The sequence below is a fragment of the Trachypithecus francoisi genome, unplaced genomic scaffold (genome assembly GCF_009764315.1).
Source record: "Trachypithecus francoisi isolate TF-2019V2 unplaced genomic scaffold, Tfra_2.0 Lachesis_group1, whole genome shotgun sequence".
Classification (NCBI taxonomy): domain Eukaryota; kingdom Metazoa; phylum Chordata; class Mammalia; order Primates; family Cercopithecidae; genus Trachypithecus; species Trachypithecus francoisi.
The window spans coordinates 162,452,436-162,472,098 of NW_022681454.1; the positions used below are offsets into that span (position 1 = coordinate 162,452,436).

The window sequence follows — 19,663 nt, forward strand, 5'->3', positions numbered from 1 at the left end:
TGGGCTCAAGCAATCCTCCTGACTCAGCCTCCCAAATAGCTAAGACTATAGGCATGCACCACTACACCTAGATAATTTTTTTTTTTTAATTTTTTGTAGAGACAGGGTCTTACTGTGTTGCCCAGGCTGGTTTTGAATTCCTGGGTTTGAGCAATCCTCCTCAGCCTCCCAAAGTGCTGGGATTATAGGTAGGCATGAGCCACTGTACCTGGCCCACATTTAATTTTTTAACCCAAGTTATATATCTGAAAATTATTATACTTTTCAATACTACTGTGTTTTCTTTAACATAATGGGGATAGGTGACATTTAACCTTTGGTCATATGCTTCCTGGCCCAGAAATGAAGCAATAGTGTTCCACCCATCACCAACCCTTAGTCATTACCTCCCTCCCTACCAACCTCTTTTATTTGTCAAACACAATTCAGTGAAATGGTTAGAGTTTGGGGTCTGCTTTTGTTCTCCAAAACAACCTTTTTACTTTTATTTTATAAACAATACATTTTAATTGCTGGTACATTTGAAAAAAGAAAGAAGCAAAAAGAAAAACAGCCTGTAATGCCACTTCATAGAAATAATCATTGCCAAAATTCAATATATCTCTTCATATAAATAATATATGAATGTAAGTACCACATTTTTAAAAACAAAAGGAAGGTATGTAATTTAAAAACTCCAATAGAATTTAAATTTTTACCTGCTTTTTTTCACTGAAAAATCAATTTCTTATTCAGGTATTTGGTTTAACGTTTTAACATGAAAACTCAGATCAGCTCTGCAAACCACACTGTTACTACTTTCAGTTCTCCAAATAGAGTAGGAATACACAAACTCTTAATCTTTAATCTTTGTTTCTATTCGCAGATCTACTGGTTTAAAGATGGGAAGCAGATCTCTCCAAAGAGTGATCACTACACCATTCAAAGAGATCTCGATGGGACCTGCTCCCTCTATACCACAGCCTCCACCCTAGATGACGATGGGAATTATACAATTATGGCTGCAAACCCTCAGGTAAAGAAGGATATAGTTCTGGGCTCAGTTCTGTGTCTAGTGCTTACAGGCATTTGATTGGACAAAGGAACTATTTAAAAGGTGAAGTTAAGAAGTTTCTTTGATTTATGAAACTATTTTTCCAAATTCTACATCCATCTTGGTTTCAGAGGATAGAAGAATTCTTTTTTCATGAATATTTATTTATTCCATCAGATGTTGTTCTACAGGAATGATTATGGTGCAGATGTTCATTCCTTCCACAAATATTAAGGGTCTAATATGTACACACTTTCTATGTGGGTGACGGGGTTGCAGTGATAGACTGGAGAAAGTCCTATGGTTAAAAAAAAAAAAAGCAATTAACAAATACATAAATAATATAACTTTACATGAAGTTATATTACTTTACGTAAATCATATAAAATTACATGAAGAAAATAAAGGAGGAAAAGAGAGTGAGTGGCATACATAGGCTGTATAAGAAAAACTCAACAAAGTAAATATTTTAAAAGAAACATCAGTGGGATTTAATGTGCAAGAGTAGACAAATGGTAATTTTGTTACCATTCAGGTTTATCAGTTTTCATCAAAATGTTTTCTCTTGTATTTGCTTTTAACTTAGGGTCAAAAAATCAGTTGCCTTCTTAGAATTTAATAGGAGGCTGCAGGTATCGTGTTGCCAGTTCAAGCCTGCAAATTCTTTTTTATTATGTTATACATTTTAGTCACTATGCTGGATATAGGGGATACAAAAATGAGTAAGAAGTTATTTTGTACCTTAAGAGCTCAATGTATGACAGGTAGTTTTACTAAGTCTGTAAAAGTCGTATAAATAATACACTTTTAAAAAGGAAAAAAAGGCATGGCAAAACGAACAGTTTTCTCTAGAAGTCATCTTTTTAGAATCTCTGATCTATTTATATCATTCCATATTATTTCTTTTGAAGAAAATATTTAGCATTAGAAACTATGTAAATAATTTTAATGATGCTACAAACTTAATTAAAGTTTCTGGCCCGGGTGCAGTGGCTCACACCTGTAACCCCAGCACTTTGGGAGGCTGAGACAGGTGGATTGCTTCAGCCCAGGAGTTTGAGACCAGCCTGGCCAACATAGTAAAACCCTGTCTCTACTAAAAATACACAAATTAGCCAGGTGTGGTGGTATGCACCTGTAATCCAAGCTACTCAGGAGGTTGAGGCACAAGAATCACTTGAACCTGGGATGCAGAGGTTTCAGTGAGTTGAGATCATGCCACTGCACTCCAGCCTGGGTGACAGAGTGAGACTCTGTTTCTAAATAAATAAAGTTTGTTCAAGGTTTATTATATTCTGATATTCCATGGTCATATAAATATATTTTTCGGCAATAATACTAAGATCACAATGAAAACATTATCCAGCTAATCAAGTTGTGATAGAACACAGCAAACTCTTCACTGTTAATGAAAAGCTTCTATATTAATGCACATTCTTGAAGTTCTAAACTTTTTAATCAATGAACACATGACCATCCCCCTGAAAAAGTCTAAATCACTATTATGAAGTTGCATTTTAATGTTTGTGTTTATCTTTGATATATATGAAGAAACAAAAGTGGAACTTGCTTTTTTTTTTTTTTTTTTTTTTTTGAGACGGACTCTTGCTCTGTTGCCCAGGCTGGAGTGCAGTGGTGTGATCTCGGCTAACTGCAATCTCCACCTCCTGGGTTCAAGCAATTCTTCTGCCTCAGCAGCACCACACCCAGCTAATTTTTGGTATTTTTAGTAGAGACGGGATTTCACCTCAGGTGATCAACCTGCCTTGGCCTCTTTTTTCCTTAGTATATTTTCAGTGCATTTCCTTGACATTAACAAATTCTAGCTTTTAGTTTAGTTTTCTGCCTGTTGAAGAAAATGGTGGAAAACTGACAAAATCCAAAATTTTTCTTCGTGTTGGGTCGTTCATTCCTCTTTTGCCCTAGAAAGGCTGGGATATATTATGGGATGGAATTATCTATAGTCCTTAAGTATTTCCAACACTAGGACCCTGCTATTAATTTCAAGGCATTTTTCTTAGCATGTTATAAATTGTTATTGGAATAAGTCGTTTTATAGAACAAAAGAACATAAACGTAAAACTGCAATTGTGAGTCTGCTTAGTGTCTTCCTCAAATTATAGTAATGCATTTTTACATGTGGAAAAGTTCTCAGTGGGGAAGGACTGACTTAATGCTCATGGCCAATGGCAGTGTGCAGAGTTTAAGACAGCAGGCCAGCCTCGGGGGTCAGTAGTCTCCAATCATTTAAACTCTCTTGACAAATTATTATGAGGTCACTAGATGAAGGTGAGCTGCTGCAGATCTCCCTCGGATCATTCCATATTACATACATATAACATCACATTGTACCCCACAAATATATACAATTATAATTTGTCAATTAGAATAAAAAATAAATTTTTATTTATTTACATAGAGACAAGGTCTTCTTCCTCAGTCACCCAGGCTGGAGTACAGTGGCATGATCGTGGCTCACTGCAACTTAGAAGTCTTGGGCACAAGCAGTCCTCCCACCTCAGCCTCCCAAAGCACTGCCATTAGCCAAAACTAAACTTTTAGAAAATAAATGTGATTTTACCCAAAGCCCAATATATAATGCCAAAAAAAAAAAAGAAAACCTTGTAAACATAGGGAAAAAAGGAAAGGAAGGAAATAAAACAGAAATGTTACTACAAACGCCAAGATTGTAGGGCAACACTGATGATACCAAAAAACCTAGGATGAGGCCGGCAGGCCGTGCAATACAGGGGTTACAAGCATGAACTTTGGCATCAGGCGGATCTGAGCTGGAATTCTAGCTCTTCCACTCACTACATGTGTGACCTTAGCAAGTCACTTAACTTCTCTGCCTGTTTCCTCCTTCGTAAAATGAGAATAATAGTAATACAGATTTAAATAGTACATGTAAAAAGCATTCTGTTTACCTGGCACATAGTATAGTTTCAATAAATGCTACTTATTGTCATTATTTTCATTCAGAGACAGTAACTACCCCATCTTAAAGCAACAGGCCTATAACAGAAGCCTGTGGAACCAGATGTAAAGGATCAGTTCCGTGTCTAGGTACTCCGTTCCCACAGTACTGTCAGAAAGTAAGCAAGTCAATTTGGGGTGGAATTTCTACCCAGTATGTTGTTGGTGTGTGGTCTTCTGACCTCCCGGCTTTTCCATTTTATCACCCCCATGGGAAAGAACTTAGGCAGCAGATGTGGCTGTGCCACAACTGCCACAGCTGTGGGCTTGGGTGGAGGAGCTGTGAGCTAGAGGACGGCCACACCCATAGCACAGCTGACATCAGCCACACAGGAAGCTGGGAAGCTGCTCTCTGCTCTCAGCACCCTCAGGGCCAAGAGAAGCCCCAAAAGAGAGTGATCACTGCCCTCATTCCAGGCCTCAGTAATTCACTGCTTTGCAAATCCCAGGCTGAGCCCCATGGTTAACCCTCTCTGGTTCTTTGTGCTACCCTTTGGAGAGAAGACAAAGCAATGAAAAGTGGACTAGACCAGCCCTCCTAACAGAATATCCTATCCAACCTGTGATTTCAGCCAAAGGTAAAATAACTACTCTGGGTCTATCAAAAGGAGCAAAAAAACAAAGATTCAAAGAACCCAGGCATCACAGTAACCAGACCAGTTCCTAACACTACCTATTAAGTATTCCAACCGACTCCAAAGATCAGTTGACACTCCCAATATCTTAATTAAGGGGTAGGGCTAAGAATCTTCTTTACCTAAATAACCCAAGACAGGCAAAAGGAAGGGAAACTTATGAAATGACTCTGAGTCTAGGCCTCAGTGTGTAGATGGGTATGTCCCATTGAAATTGTTGTGAGAGAATTTCGATATTTACGGCACTTTGCAGTAGTAGTATTTGTTCCAAGTTTCTGAGCATGTTGCCTGGTTGATTTTAATTCCAAGAGTAAAACCCCTCTTTTCTGTCTTGGGGTCTTTAGTAACTGGTATGTCCAAATATGACAGATATAAGTTCTGTGAGTCATCACTTAAAAATTGGAGTGAACTTTACTACCCATTAGAAAAACAAAGTGACATTTAAACCATGACCAGTGACAGACCATTTTTCTACCTAACTCTTGGTATAAGTTACCATTTGTTGCTATAGGGATGCCATTCTGGAAATGTTTAACACTGTTAGAATCTCAACTTTACAACATCTGTTACCATATATTAAAACATTTTGTTCTTGTAATTTATGAATTAAGACATGAGTTGAAATAGTCATGTCATAAAAGGTGGTAAAAAAAATTCATAATCGCTAAATCTTTCAAGACATAGTAATCCCAAAAGCATAAAGTGTAGTTGACAGAAAACTGAAGTTGACTCCTTACTTCCTTAATGCCCTTTAGTTACCTTAAATTTTGAAATGTTAAAAGTTATTAGGGTTTAGAAAAAAAAAGTATTTGGGTTTGAAAGGGAGAATACATGTATGTTTTCTAGTACACTATAGCCCAGGTGATGTGAAATGACCAAGGAGAAGAGGAAGAGTAGAGTGGAAAAATTAGTTCAGTAATGAAACACAGACGGCAGAGCTCTCCTGAGCAGTGGAAAATAATTACAGCAGGCAGCCAAGAGAAGAGTGAGAACCAAGGAGGGAGGAAAATACTCAAGGTCAGCAGAATATTTATAGAATATGATATTTTTCCACCTGGGTTAATCTTTTGGGAATAAGAAAAACATTAGATATTGTTGACTGCATCCAAATTCTACTTGGGATAGAACACACAAACATATACTGGGCTGTATGTCACACTTGATGTGTGTAGCTCCAGCAATTCAGAAGAGACCAACGCAATCACATAGTTTAGCAAAATAATGAGTGATTGTGCAGTTACACCAAACAGAATGCCAAAATGAGGATCACAAATACAGTTTATTTTAGACTCTAATCCTGTCTTTAAGAACAACTACATCTAAACACGAATGTTTTACTTTGTTTTGTTGTGTTGCTAAGTTACTTTGTATTGCACTTGGATTTTGGAATGGGTATTCTGCAGTTTGATGTTTCCTCAAACTGCATTATGTATACAAGTGGCAAGCTTCTATGAAGACCTGTGTGCCACAAGTTAAATTTCATAAACTATGAAATATAAATGTTATTTCCATATTATATAAATAATTGGCCTTGCACAAGGTGTGAAATAATGTTTACAGGCTGGATGTTTCATACAGAATCACTTTAAAAATTCAAACTTATTTGTAATGTAAGTTTTAAACTCTGTGGATTTGTTTGGAATAGAAAAGTAACACACAACTGAGTTAAATATAAAATGTTAGTTTGTTGCTTGTGTTTTGTTTTAGCATTATAAGGTTTCCTGGCTCATTTCAAACTTCACTTTAAACATTCCCTTCCATTATTCTTACGTTAATAGTAAAGCAGATAGAAATGAGAAAATTAATAAAAGCAAATGCAACAGCATTAATGTGCATCAGAGCCTACTATGATTACCAGGGTTTTAGGCATATTATTAAAATCACTTATTGCTAATTCTGTATGATCTTTGTCAAAAACAGTATGTTCAGACTTAAAAACCTGAACTTTCTATTATGCACATTGAAGACATCTTTTTAAAAAAGCTTCACTGAACCCTGGTTTTTTTTTTTCTTTCCCAAACAAAAACGACAAAATTATACAACTTCTTAGTTTGGATGCTCTCTAAATGCTCCTGGTTATGTATTGGTTAGTAATATATTTAGCCAATAACATTATATAAATCAAACCAATAATTCTGCCTCCTGAAGACCACACCTTCCCCTTTCATGTTCAGAAGTGAAGGCTGGTATCAGAATAGAAAGATTACAAATGGTAACTATTCCTTTTTCTTAAATTTGGGAAGTTAAGGAAATATTCTGTGGCAATATTTGTATATATGGTTTTAAGCAGTAGCAGCGAAAAACTTGAAAACAGTGTAGAAATGTGTGACCTTTCCAGAGTAGTATGCCAACCTGTTTTTTTTTGTTTGTTTGTTTTTGGAGAGGGGAGGAAGAGGCGGGCTAAGCATATCAAGGATCTGTTTAGAGTTGAATAGCGCATTTCCTCCTCCACATCAAATGCAGCCATCACACTAACAAGCACATTTCAGTATGATTGTGCTTAGCACCTTTCAAGCACCAGCAGAAGTTAAAAAGGTTAATCTGCTTCCCACATAATCTGCCTCCTATGCCAAAGGTATTTTGTTTTTCCTTTAGAGTAAATTACATTCTAATAACAAGAAAAATAAAATCCCATTACATAAACAATTCTAAAGGATGCCTCAAAACTGGTTATTATAATTATATCCATAGTGAGTGCTACAATAATTTAACATTTTGAGCACTGGCTTCATGCAAAACACAATGCTGCCAGGTGCTTTACAAGTATTAATGCCTTTAATCTTCATAAGAACCCATTAGGTATTAACTATATAGTCCTATTTTACAGAGAAGGAAACTAGAAAGATTAAGTTACCTACCTAAAGTCACTCGTCTGTAAGGGACAGCAGAACTGGTTTGCAAACTTAGACTGATTCCGGAGCCACTGAGTGCCACACGAAGGTATTTGAGGCCCATCCCAGGATTAAGACTACTAAGTGGCAGGGGAGATATTGGTTAAATATGAAGGAATTTTAAAAGGAGGTAAGCATATACCTCACATAAAGTATATTCACATGGAAATTCTTACTGGGGTCCACCAAGCTGCTCCTAAAAACCATCTTGATGCATGTCCATGCATAACATCTCAGACCCGTGGTAACACTGTACCAGCTATGAGGAATCTAATAATGATAATTTATGATGTCACATATCATTTGATATTTACAAGAGCATTTAGGTTACATCATTTAACCCTTAAAACATCCTTGTGAGAGATATATGTAGCATCCCTGTTTGTATAGAAGAAGAAACAAAGGCTTGAACGAATTCAGTGATTTGCTCGAAGTTTTATGAAAAGTCAAAACTCAAATCCAGGTTAGTGGAGTGGGTTTGTTTGACTGTTTGTAACAACCCATACCTCCTTGTCCAAATTCAAGGTTAAGTCTGAATTTAACTTACATTATATCTTTTTCTAACTGCATAAATGATTAGTTCATTTTAACTTACTGTGGATCTTCTGGGCTTCATGTCACAAGGAAGGATATATCCAAATTATAAGCATTTCATCATGGAAGCCGCAAAGTACATAATAAGGAAGCCATATCCCATATCAGTACAATTGAAGCTATTTGTGTAGAACAATACACACACTTCCTTGTCCTCAACCTCCAAAAAGAATCATTAATTTTATGTGTCCATTTGTTATCTTGTATGATGCATCAGTTGGATAGTTCATGATGGGGGTCTTCTAAGCAAGTTATATCTAGATTTTCTATAGCAAGTACAGATCTGGAGAAGTTGGATGAAATGAATTTTTAGATTTCAAGCTAGTTTAGGGAATCCTAAATGTTTGCCAAGAGTTTAGCATGAGAGAATCTGTATCAAGTGGCCTGTGCTTCAGATACAGTTAATCTGAGTTAGAAATAATTCTCCTTCATAATGTTAGACTTCATGTCTCCTTGGAAATTTTCAGGAAACACAGTGTTTTAACCGTGACCTCAATAGCAAACACCGTGAGTGCCAGAGGGAGTCACATATGTAGTGGTATAAAACCAGTTATGTTTGTTTCTTTGTGATGACCTCTTTTTGGTAATTCCTCGTTCTCCTGTCTGTATTACATTCCTATGTCTTTGCCTTTTCTGGGTGGTTGTAGCCCTAAAGAAGTCCAGGTTTTAGGAGACCTGCAGAGACCCCCCACCCAGTTAGAGTCCTGCCCTTCACTGAATCCTACTAGGGGTTTTTTTCTCTGCATTCCCTCCACTAGTGCCCTCACCCTGACCCTCACTCCAGTCTACTCACAGTTGGAAAGCAGTTCTTCAAAACACACAGAACACTGCAGCTTCTGTTACCTGTCTCTATAGGCAGCTTGCAATGAAACTGAGAGCCAATGGAATAATTTTATTCTGAGTGTAAGTGCATGAGGGCTTCTCATCAACTCTGAGCTAGAATTCACTAAGTCTAATCATTGGTGGTACATCTGCTTCTCGTTTTTCCTCTCTTGCTGTTACCTTTGGCAGTCATCAAAATTTAGAAGCACATCTTCTCATTCTTCTGAGAGAGTGAAGGAGAAAAATCATCTTTTTTGCTACTGTGCTGGTAACAGTGAAAAAAAAAATTAAGAGAAGGAGCTGAAACAAAAACCAAAGTAACAATGTGTGGCTTATCCATGTCATCTGGGTGCCCTGAGTATCACTTGTCTGTTCACATATGACAGCATTTATCAATCTCTTTTTTTGCTATTATTTTTAATTGACATAATGATTACACATATTTATGAGGTACCGTGTGATATTTCAAAGCATGTATAAAATGTGTAATGCTCAAATCATGGTAATTAGCATATCTGTCACCTCATTTATCATTTGTGTTGGAAGCACTCAAAATCCACTCTTCCAGCTATATGAAAAGACACAATAAATTGTTGTTATCCTACAGTGCTGTGAAACACTAAAACTGATTCCTCCTATGTAGCTGTAATTTTGTATCCATTCACCAACTTCTGGCTATCTCCCCGACCCCACCACCCCATCAAAATTTCAATTGACAAATTTAAGAGATAAAATATAGGTTTTTTTTTTTTTTTTATTACATAGGCCCTTATCATATGACCCACATATTTTAGGTATTTAACTGCTTCCGGTTTTTAAATCTCAAATATTTTCATTTCATGAGAATATGGCTTCATTTACTCATGAAGCTCTCCTTATCATCCCACTCATACTTCTTACATAACACTCATTTTATCATTATCATGCTCATTTTAATACATGGTTTAAGAAAGGGATGCCAGTAACTTTTTTTTTTTTTGAGACGAAGTCTCGCTCTGTCACCCAGGCTGGAGTGCAGTGGCACCATCTCAGCTCACTGCAACCTCCGCCTCCCGGGTTCAATCAATTCTTCTGCCTCAGCCTCCCAAGTAGCTGGGATTACAGGTGTGTACCACCGCGCCCAGCTAATTTTTGTATTTATTTAGTAGAGACGGGGTTTCACCATATTGGCCAGGCTGATCTCGAACTCCTGACCTCATGATCCACCTGCCTTGGCCTCCCAAAGTGCTGGAATAACAGGCATGAGCCACTGCGCCCGGCCAGCCACTAACATTTAATTTGTATATTACGATATACTATATATTAGTATATTACTATAATTAGTATATTACTAAAAAAACTGAAATCATCTAGGTTTGATTTCAGAATTGGCTACAGCTGGTAGATGACCATGAAAATGGAATCTTCACAAGAGACTGATGTCCTGCTATATTTTACAATTCAGCGTCGTGTGTTATGGAGACCTTTGCTGGTTACAATTAATCAAAGGTTGTCATTTTAAATACCATCCTAGATAAAACTGTAAAGCTTACTTAAGATTTTCAAAAAAGGCCTCATCACCTTCAAGTTCTTCAGGTAAAAACAGTTTTACTGAGGCACTGAACTCACAGGGAAAATGTTTTTCTGAAAAGGGTTACAGCGATTACTAACATGGCACACTGATTTCTTATGAAATAATGTCTTATAGAGAATAGGACAGTAGGCATGATAATGCTTAGTGGTTAATAGTTTTAAATAACAAATCATTTATTTCCTAATATTTCTATAGGGCCGCATCAGTTGTACTGGACGGCTAATGGTACAGGCTGTCAACCAAAGAGGTCGAAGTCCCCGGTCTCCCTCAGGCCATCCTCATGTCAGAAGGTATTTAACATGTTCCTTCCCATAAGTGTCGCTATTATTTTATTTATTACTATAAATTTAGTACTATTAGAATCATATAACCACAAAAGTAAACATAATTGGAAGACAGAATATGAATACAAACCTGAAGTGTGTGGCTCCTTGATTATTCTCCTTTGCGATGCAGAAAGGGAATGGGAGCAAACATTTGCTGATGTGTGCTAAGCCCATCCAGATATACTATTAGTTTGTTAAACAGACATATTCTATAGACAAATAAATCAAGAATCAGCACTTTTAAATGGCATATGAAAATACCACGAAATGGTACACAAATGTTGGAAACCAAACTTCTCTAACCAACAGTTGTGTGAGTTGACCATTAAAAACTATTGCCACTAGGTTTCTTAAAATCAGCTCATTTATTAATGTTCATTTTTCAGTCCCTTAGTTCAAAACATAAGACCATTAGACTACAAATCTTGTAGGTAAGATTTGTCACATTTTAAATACTCAGATATCTGCTAGCAATAGAGATGCTTTTCATTCCTAGTAGTTCTGAGTCTATGCAAGAACACTGATGGAACAATGGTAGGCAGGGATAGAGAAAGGATATTACTTCTTAGTAACAAATTTGCACTTAAAGAAAAAAATACAGTGAGTCAACCATACTGTCAACTTGGCCTGTTTAGGTATTTTATAGACAGAATATTCTCAAATAGTCCTGACTCTAAATTACAGGCCATAGGTGCAAACGCCTTTAGTGAAGAGAATACATAGTTAGCTGAGAGAGTAGGCAGAAAACTGAGTAAGCATCAAACAAGTGGTGTGTCTACACCTCCTTGGTGTGACTGGGTCCACAACGACTTTTGTTCAACATTTGGAAGACAGTTCTGGCACCAGAGCATGTGCAGATTAACTTCATCATGGCAATGCCTGTTCACAGGATGCTAGCCTGTATCTTTGAGTATAAACACTGCATATACAGTATTCAGTCCATTGTCTTGCGTTATTCTCTTTGCTTTTCTTGTTGTGCACAACACATTTAAGCCTTTCCATATATCAGTGGGTCCTGGAAAGCTTTTTCTCATAAATTAGATCTATACTTGGAGAAGGGTAAACTATATTAAAAAGCTAATAATTATTAGCCTAGTATACTTCTTTCATTTGTTCCACTCTTGCTTTTCCTAGTGAAGTGTTTTTAAACTTTTCTTGTAGTGACTACATACAGAATTTGTATTCAACATCTTTTAAGTCTTCGCTGCAATTACTTTCAACTGTATTCCTCTTAAAGGTTTCTCTGGCAACCTTTAAAAGTGACAGAGATGCACAGAATCTGGGAGATTTGTACAATCTCATTTTTTAAAGCAAAAAAATAATGCCTCTAGGCATATGGATAACTAATGCAAAAGAAAACTTGCCTAAAAATGTAATTTGTTTTCCTGCTTAATATAAAAAGGAATTTTAATTAAAAATATATTGAATTTTATAGGATCATCAGAACTTTTAATTTCCTACAAATTTGAAAATCACAGTGGAAAGTTCTAGTAACTTCTGTTCAAAAAGATTTGGTAATAAATGAGCAATAATGCTACTTTTCATAAAGGTGTAAAAACATTTAGGAAAAATGTTAATATATAACACCCCATTTTTTTCCATTTCCCCTTTTATGATTTATAGAACCCTGCAATTGGCAGGTAATTAAATTTATAGTAAACTTCCAAATTAAGATTTTGCTTTTCTGATTTTTTAATGTGTAAATCTTAGATATAGGGATCAGATAAAGAAATCATATTATAAACCCATGTATTTTAAGAAAACAGATGACTAAAAGTCTGTAAATAACTACTCTCTATATTTCTATATGTCATCTTTCTTGTTTCAAGGCCTCGTTCTAGATCAAGGGACAGTGGAGACGAAAATGAACCAATTCAGGAGCGATTCTTCAGACCTCACTTCTTGCAGGCTCCTGGAGATCTGACTGTTCAAGAAGGAAAACTCTGCAGAATGGACTGCAAAGTAAGATTTTGTTATTGCTTGCATATCCTATTGCCTCACTTCTCTCTCACTTGCCATTTCTCTATAGTTCCTTTTGGGGAAATTACATAAAGTATAAAATGAGGGCTGGGCACAGTGGCTCACACCTTTAATCCCAGCACTTTAGAGGCCAAAGCCGGGTAGATCGCTTGATCCCAGGAGTTCAAGACTAGCCTGGGTAATATGGAGAAACCCATCTCTACCAAAAATACAAAAGTTAGCCAGGCATGGTGGCATGTGCCTATAGTCCCATCTACTTGGGATGCTGAGTTGGAAGGACTGCTTGAGCCTGGGAGCTGAAGGCTGCAGTGAGATGTGATCGAACCACTGAATTCCAGCCTGGCTGACAGAGCAAGACCCTGTCTCAAAAAATAGAATGATTCTAGCTTAAGTGGGGGAAAAGTGAAATATGCTGGATATTTATATATTGTTTACTATGATTCTTTACTTTTAAATCTAAATTAAATATGTTCTTTACTCAGAACCCTACATGACATACTCTAGAAAGTCATCAGGAGTTTTATTTATCCCTTTAAATATTGAAATAATAAATATGATAAATCTACCATGTCTTCATTCTTTTTTCATACAAATTTTGTATCCATATATCTACTCTGACTTTTATTCCTCCCATTTTCTAATTCTTTTTTTTTTGATACGGAGTCTTGCTCTGTCACCCAGGCTGGAGTGCAGTGGTGTAATCTCCTGGATTACAGGTGCAGGTGTGGTCTCCTGCCTCAGCCTCCTGAGTAGCTGGGATTCAGGCATGTGCCACCATGCCCAGCTAATTTTTGTATTTTTAGTAGAGACGGGGTTTCATCATGTTGGTCAGGCTGGAGTGCAGTGGTGTAATCTCCTGGATTACAGTGCAGGTGTGGTCTCCTGCCTCAGCCTCCTGAGTAGCTGGGATTACAGGCATGCGCCACCATGCCCAGCTAATTTTTGTATTTTTAGTAGAGACGGGGTTTCATCATGTTGGTCAGGCTGGAGTGCAGTGGTGTAATCTCCTGGATTACAGTGCAGGTGTGGTCTCCTGCCTCAGCCTCCTGAGTAGCTGGGATTACAGGCATGCGCCACCATGCCCAGCTAATTTTTGTATTTTTAGTAGAGATGGGGTTTCATCATGTTGGTCAGGCTGGTCTCAAACTCCTGACTTCATGATCTGCCCACCTCAGCCTCCCAAAATGCTGGGATTACAGGTGTGAGCCACTGTGCCCAGCCCCCATTTTCTAATTCTAAGAGAAGTGAGAGTGACATCTTTCTTTCATCTGTTTTACAGCAGAGCTTTTTGTTTTTTTTGAGACAGTCTCCCTCTGTCACCCAGGCTAGAGTGCAGTGGCGTGATCTCGGCTCACTGCAGCCTCCACCTCCTGGGTTCAAGTGTGATTCTCCTGCCTCAACCTCCTGAGTAGCTAGAATTACAGGTGCGCGCCACCACAACCGGCTGATTTTTTGTATCTTTAGTACAGACGGGGTTTCACCATGTCAGCCAGGCTGATCTCAAACTCCTAACCTCGTGATCCACCCGCCTCGGCCTTCCAAAGTGCTGGGATTACAGGCATGAGCCACCGCACCCGGCCTACAGCAAGGCTTTTTAACCCACAGTCCTTGGGTAGGCAGGCTTCATTAGGTGTTTGAACTCTGAAATTACCTACAAAATTACGTGTGTAAGATAATTTTCATCCATTTCTCAAAGGAGTCTAGGGAAAAAATGTTTAAGAAACACTGCTCTAAAATTTTTCGTTTGATTTCTTTTTTGCCCCACTATTTACTGATCTTAAATTCAGTTTAACTCTTAAATATGGATAAGGTTTTAAAAAGTTATTTGGGCTCCCTCTGCTGGTTTCTATGGGATATCAGAACACAAATATAAGCTGCTTAGAGGATTTGGGCATTGTTTCTTCAGAAAGTAAATCTGGGATTGCAGAAATGTATAAAAATAAATATAACAAAAATATTTTATTTCTCAGGATCATTTTTTACAGTATAAATACACAAATTGGGTTTCAGTCTATATATATATATGAGAATTTACTTCATTTTTGGTCTATAATTAAGAATTATACAGTAGAGCTACTATATGATCCAGTTAATTCTACTAGTGCTTATATATCCAAGGAAAATGAAATCAGAGGCCGTGTGTCGTGGTGCACACCTGTAATCCCAGCACTTTGGGAGGTTGAGGCAGGTGAATAACTTGAGGTCAGGAGTTTGAGGCCAGCCTGACCAACATGGTGAAACTCCATCTCTACTAAAAATACAAAAAGTAGCTAGGTGGGTGGCACGCATCTGTAGTCCCAGCTACTCAGGAGGCTGAGGCAGGGGAATCACTTGAACCTGGAAGGCAGAGGTTGCACTGGGCTGAGATCGTGTCACTGCACTCCAACTTGGGCAACAGAACAAGACTCCCTGTCTCAAAAAAAAAAAAAAGATATTAGTAGCAATATCTACATTCCCATGTTCATTGCAGCACTATTCATAATAGCCAGGCTATGGGATCAACCTAAGTGTCAACAGATGAATGAATAAAGAAAATACGAGATATATATATACATACATAGACACACGGTGGAAAATTATAATCCTGTCATTGTGACAACATGGATGAACCTGGAGGACATAATGTTAAGTGAAATAGGCCAGGCACAGAAAGATAAAATACTTACAGGATCTCACTTACATGTGTAATCTAAAAAAGTTGAACTCATAGCAGAGAATAGAATGGTGATTACTAGGGGCTGGATGGGGAGAGGGAGAGTTGGGGAAATGTTAGCCAAAGCATATAAAATTTCAGTTTTAGACAGGAATAAGTTCAAGAGATCCGTCTTACAACATGGTGGCTATAGTTAATAACAACGTACTGTATACTTGAAAATTGCTAAGAGTAGGTTTTGAGTGTTCTTACCACAAAAAAGCATGTGAAGTCATACATATGTTAATAAGCTCAATTTAGCTATTTCACAGCATATACATATTTTAAAATATGTGCATAATTATATACAATTTTTATCAATTAAAAAATACTTTTAAAAATTCATACAGACCACTTGTAAAATGATGTTTTGAGTTAACCAGGAGAATTTTATTTTAAATAGATCATTAGATTATACCAAGGAATTATTTATTTTATGTGTAAAATGGAATTGTGATTATATAAGAAAAGTCTTGTTTTTAGAAATGCATACTGAGCTATATGGGGGTAACAGTATATGAAATCTGAGATTTATTTTAAAATATAAAAAATAAGAGTGACTAAATGATGGGTATATAGACATTCACCACACTGTTATCTCTATTTTTAATCATATTTAAGAAAGAAATAATAGTACTGTCTTTCACGGGACTGGCACATAAGTGTCCTTAAAACTCCTGCCATTAAAATAATATTGGAAACAAAAAGTAAACTGCTTATTTATTTCACTATGATGATCTGACCTGGATAAAGAAAATGTGAAAAATCGGCTGGGCACAGTGGCTCACGCCTGTAATCCTAATACTTTGGGAGGCCGAGGCAGGTGTATCACCTGAGGTCAGGAGTCCGAGACCAGCCTGGCCACCATGGTGAAACCCCATCTCTACCAAAATACAAAAAAATCAGCCAAGCATGCTGGCAGGTGCCTGTAATCCCAGCTACTCAGGAGGCTGAGGCAAGAGAATTGCTTGAACCCAGGAGGCGGAGGTTCCAATGAGCTGAGACTGTGCCCACTGCATTCCAGCCTGGGTGACAGAGCGAGCCTCTGTCTATTTAAAAAAAAAAAAAAAAAGTGAAAAATCTTGCCACATGTACAGATAGATCAGGAAGAAAAAAAAAAATCAGTGTATTTAAGCTTTGAAAGGGGAAAAAGTCCTGAAGATAAGCCAAACACCAAACACTAAAGCAGTGGTTTGCTTTTCCTCTAAAAAGCTCCCTCCCCTTTTAGCCCCTGAGGAACATTCCTAGACACTGATTATCCTTGACTGGTACTCAATTTTCAGGAAAATAACTAATTCCACTCCTATAGCAACAAGCATGCTCTTCTCTCCCCACTATGTCCATGTGCCCTAAGAGTAGAGATCTAGTTACATTGTGACCTGCTGGTGGGGACCTTCAGCTCCTGAGATCATGCTGTCTTTACTTAGCCAGGAGAATGGGTTAGAAAAAAGGTAGAAGGGGCATTCTCTTTGCCCTAGCATGAATAACTATCCACTGGGTAGGTTCACTGTGAATCATGTGGTTTGAGAGTACCCATGCTTTGGGCATCTCTCCTACTAAACATACTGTGACTTCAGTCAGTAGATGGCTTATATAGGATCTAACCTGGTAAAGTAGGAAGAAGCAGTGCCACTTCGTTTCTGGATGTGGGAACAAGGAGCCTGATCAAAGATGTCCACTCCCTCTTCCTCCACACCACTTCTGATGACATCCAAACAGGTCAAGCACTGTATATGGAGAGCTGGGGACAACAAGTGGATAGATGGGAGAACACAGAGCCTGAGCATCTCAGAAGCCAAGCTGCCTAACTACTGCTGTTTGTTTCCAAAACCTCTTTATCCTTTTAACCAGTCATTTAAATTTACTTTAAATGCCGTAGCCCTTTGTTACATGTGTGGTGGGAGGCATCCTGCGGGTAGTATCAGTGAGTATCACGTAGCAGGAATGGAATTTGTGAGTCCTCTGGCTGATTCTGGCAAAGCTGGTTCTTCAGAACTGTTTTGCAGTCTAAGTGACATTTTTTTTGTATATAACTTCCTACTAGTAAAGCTGGGGGTAGGGGGTAAAAAGGCCTTCCTTAACAGTGCATTTCTTCCATTCAAAATCAAGGGCAAAACTAAAAAGCTGGCAGATGGCAACCATCCTGACCCTTTGCAGCACAACATGTTATTAGCAATTAAATGTGCTTTTATCTGATCTCTGGTCAACACAGCTGTCAAGGCCTCAAGATTTTATGATGTTTCCATTGTGATGGTAATTTGTTGAGATGGCTTTCTGGATAATTTCGTATTGCTCTTGTTATTCAGTTTCAAGGATTATAAAATAATAATAGCAGCCCTATGTGCTGACAAATGCATTCTCCATAACTACGGCTACTCCTTGATGAGAAGCTTTACAGTACTGTGTATAAATGCCAGCTATTTGTTATTGTTGAGCATCTTTTTTCAAAAAAGCCCAGAGCCTGGTGCTGACATCATCCCATTAATCTCTATAGTCCTGGGCAAAGTAAGACAATGACCATAATTTTTAAAATCCCATCTCAGTCATCTCTAGGTTGCTCTGTAAGAATTGTTTATATGTAAGCTGGTGAGTGCTCAGGAAGCCACTGAAAAGTTTTAAGCAGAAGAGTAACATGAGCTGATAGTAAAAGCCATCTCTTGGCTGGGTGCAGTGGCTCACACCTGTAATCCTAGCACTTTGGGAGGCTGAGGCAGGCGGATCACCTGAGGTCAGGAGTTCAAGACTAGCCTGGCCAACATGGTGAGACCCTGTCTCCACTAAAAATACCAAAAATTAGCCTGGTGTAGTGGCAGGCACCTGTAATCCCAGCTACTCAGGAGGCTGAGACAGGAGAATCGCTTGAACCCGAGAGGTGGAGGTTGCAGTGAGCTGAGATTGTGCCATTGCACTCCAGCCTGGGCAACAAGAGTGAAACTCTGTCAAAAAAAAAAAAAAAGCCATTGTGCTACTGAAGGAGGAATTTATGCTGACCTCTTCGCTATCAGTGATTTCACTCTGTTTTAATACAAAAATTTACATGTATTTCTTTTATGATTTAGGTCAGTGGGTTACCAACCCCAGATCTAAGCTGGCAACTGGATGGCAAGCCCATACGCCCTGACAGTGCTCACAAGATGCTGGTGCGTGAGAACGGGGTGCACTCTCTGATCATAGAGCCAGTCACGTCACGTGATGCCGGCATCTACACATGTATAGCCACCAACCGAGCAGGACAGAACTCATTCAGCCTGGAGCTTGTGGTTGCTGGTAGGCTCATCTGTGAATCCTTGCTCTCTGACAGCATGAACATCAGACTTACAAATGTAAACTAATTCTACATTACTAACCAATATGGAAAATACATCAAAGTATTGAAAAAGTAGATTGTATCATCAAAATAGCCAATGAGGACATGGTTATAAGGCCTAGCAAAACAGAAACAGAAATCTTTCATTTCTCCCACTAACCTGGCAAAGAGAGAAAAAGATTTCATTAGCTCTTTTGGGTCATCTGACCTCCTGTGTGTGCAGTGGCCCCCAGTGTTACACAGAGAAATAGTAACAGCAGTATGGAATCCAAGAACCAAATAATTTGCTTATATATATATACACACATATATATATGTATATATATATACACACATACACCCCTAGTTTTTAAAACAACGTTGTCATCTACCCTCAAAGTCATTGTCAAACTACACTCACATTTGCTTTTTCACTGATTATTCTGTAAAAGTGTTGTTACATGAAGTCTTATGCTTTGAGAAGCCTAAAAGGAAAACACATTTATGGAAAGGTTTTTATACCATCCTTAAGAGTTAGGTGTAAGTAAAGATTCTGATTACCTGATCTCTTTTAAGAAAGAACATAACAAAACATTTATTTCTTATACCTCTGTATGCAAAGTGCTTCAGTTATGTTATGTATCAGTTGGCCCTCACATCAGCCTTATGAGATAATCACAGCAAATCTTCTCTAACTTTTACCAGGGTCCCACTTAGTAAGCTGATGATTGGATTTAACACAATCTGTTGATTCCTAGTGCTCTTCTAAACGTACTAAGTCACTGAGCTCTTTCAAGAAATAAAGTAGCAATGAGAATAAAACCCAGGAGGTCTTGATAAAACTCTTGGATTATG

The 19,663-nt window shown here is 37.9% G+C and overlaps 2 protein-coding genes across 11 annotated transcripts in view; one reads left to right on the forward strand and one right to left on the reverse strand.

The window, feature by feature from the left end:
- Nucleotides 1-19,663, forward strand: part of PALLD (palladin, cytoskeletal associated protein) — a 422,012-nt gene that overhangs the window by 397,472 nt on the left and 4,877 nt on the right. For all 9 annotated transcript variants that reach the window (XM_033215641.1, XM_033215642.1, XM_033215643.1 and 6 more), the window contains 4 exons: nt 866-1,015; nt 10,720-10,814; nt 12,680-12,812; nt 18,582-18,789. In XM_033215641.1, the coding sequence (XP_033071532.1) occupies nt 866-1,015; nt 10,720-10,814; nt 12,680-12,812; nt 18,582-18,789 (586 nt within the window). The remainder of the gene's footprint in view (nt 1-865; nt 1,016-10,719; nt 10,815-12,679; nt 12,813-18,581; nt 18,790-19,663) is intronic.
- CBR4 (carbonyl reductase 4) overlaps nt 15,805-19,663 on the reverse strand; it is a 107,553-nt gene continuing 103,694 nt past the window's right edge. Inside the window, exon 6 of one of the 2 annotated variants that reach the window (XM_033215653.1) lies at nt 15,805-17,263. The gene's annotated coding sequence lies outside the window, so the exon portion shown is untranslated. Of the gene's footprint in view, nt 17,264-19,229; nt 19,294-19,663 lie in introns of those variants that run through there. The other variant, XM_033215652.1, reaches the window with a different exon arrangement.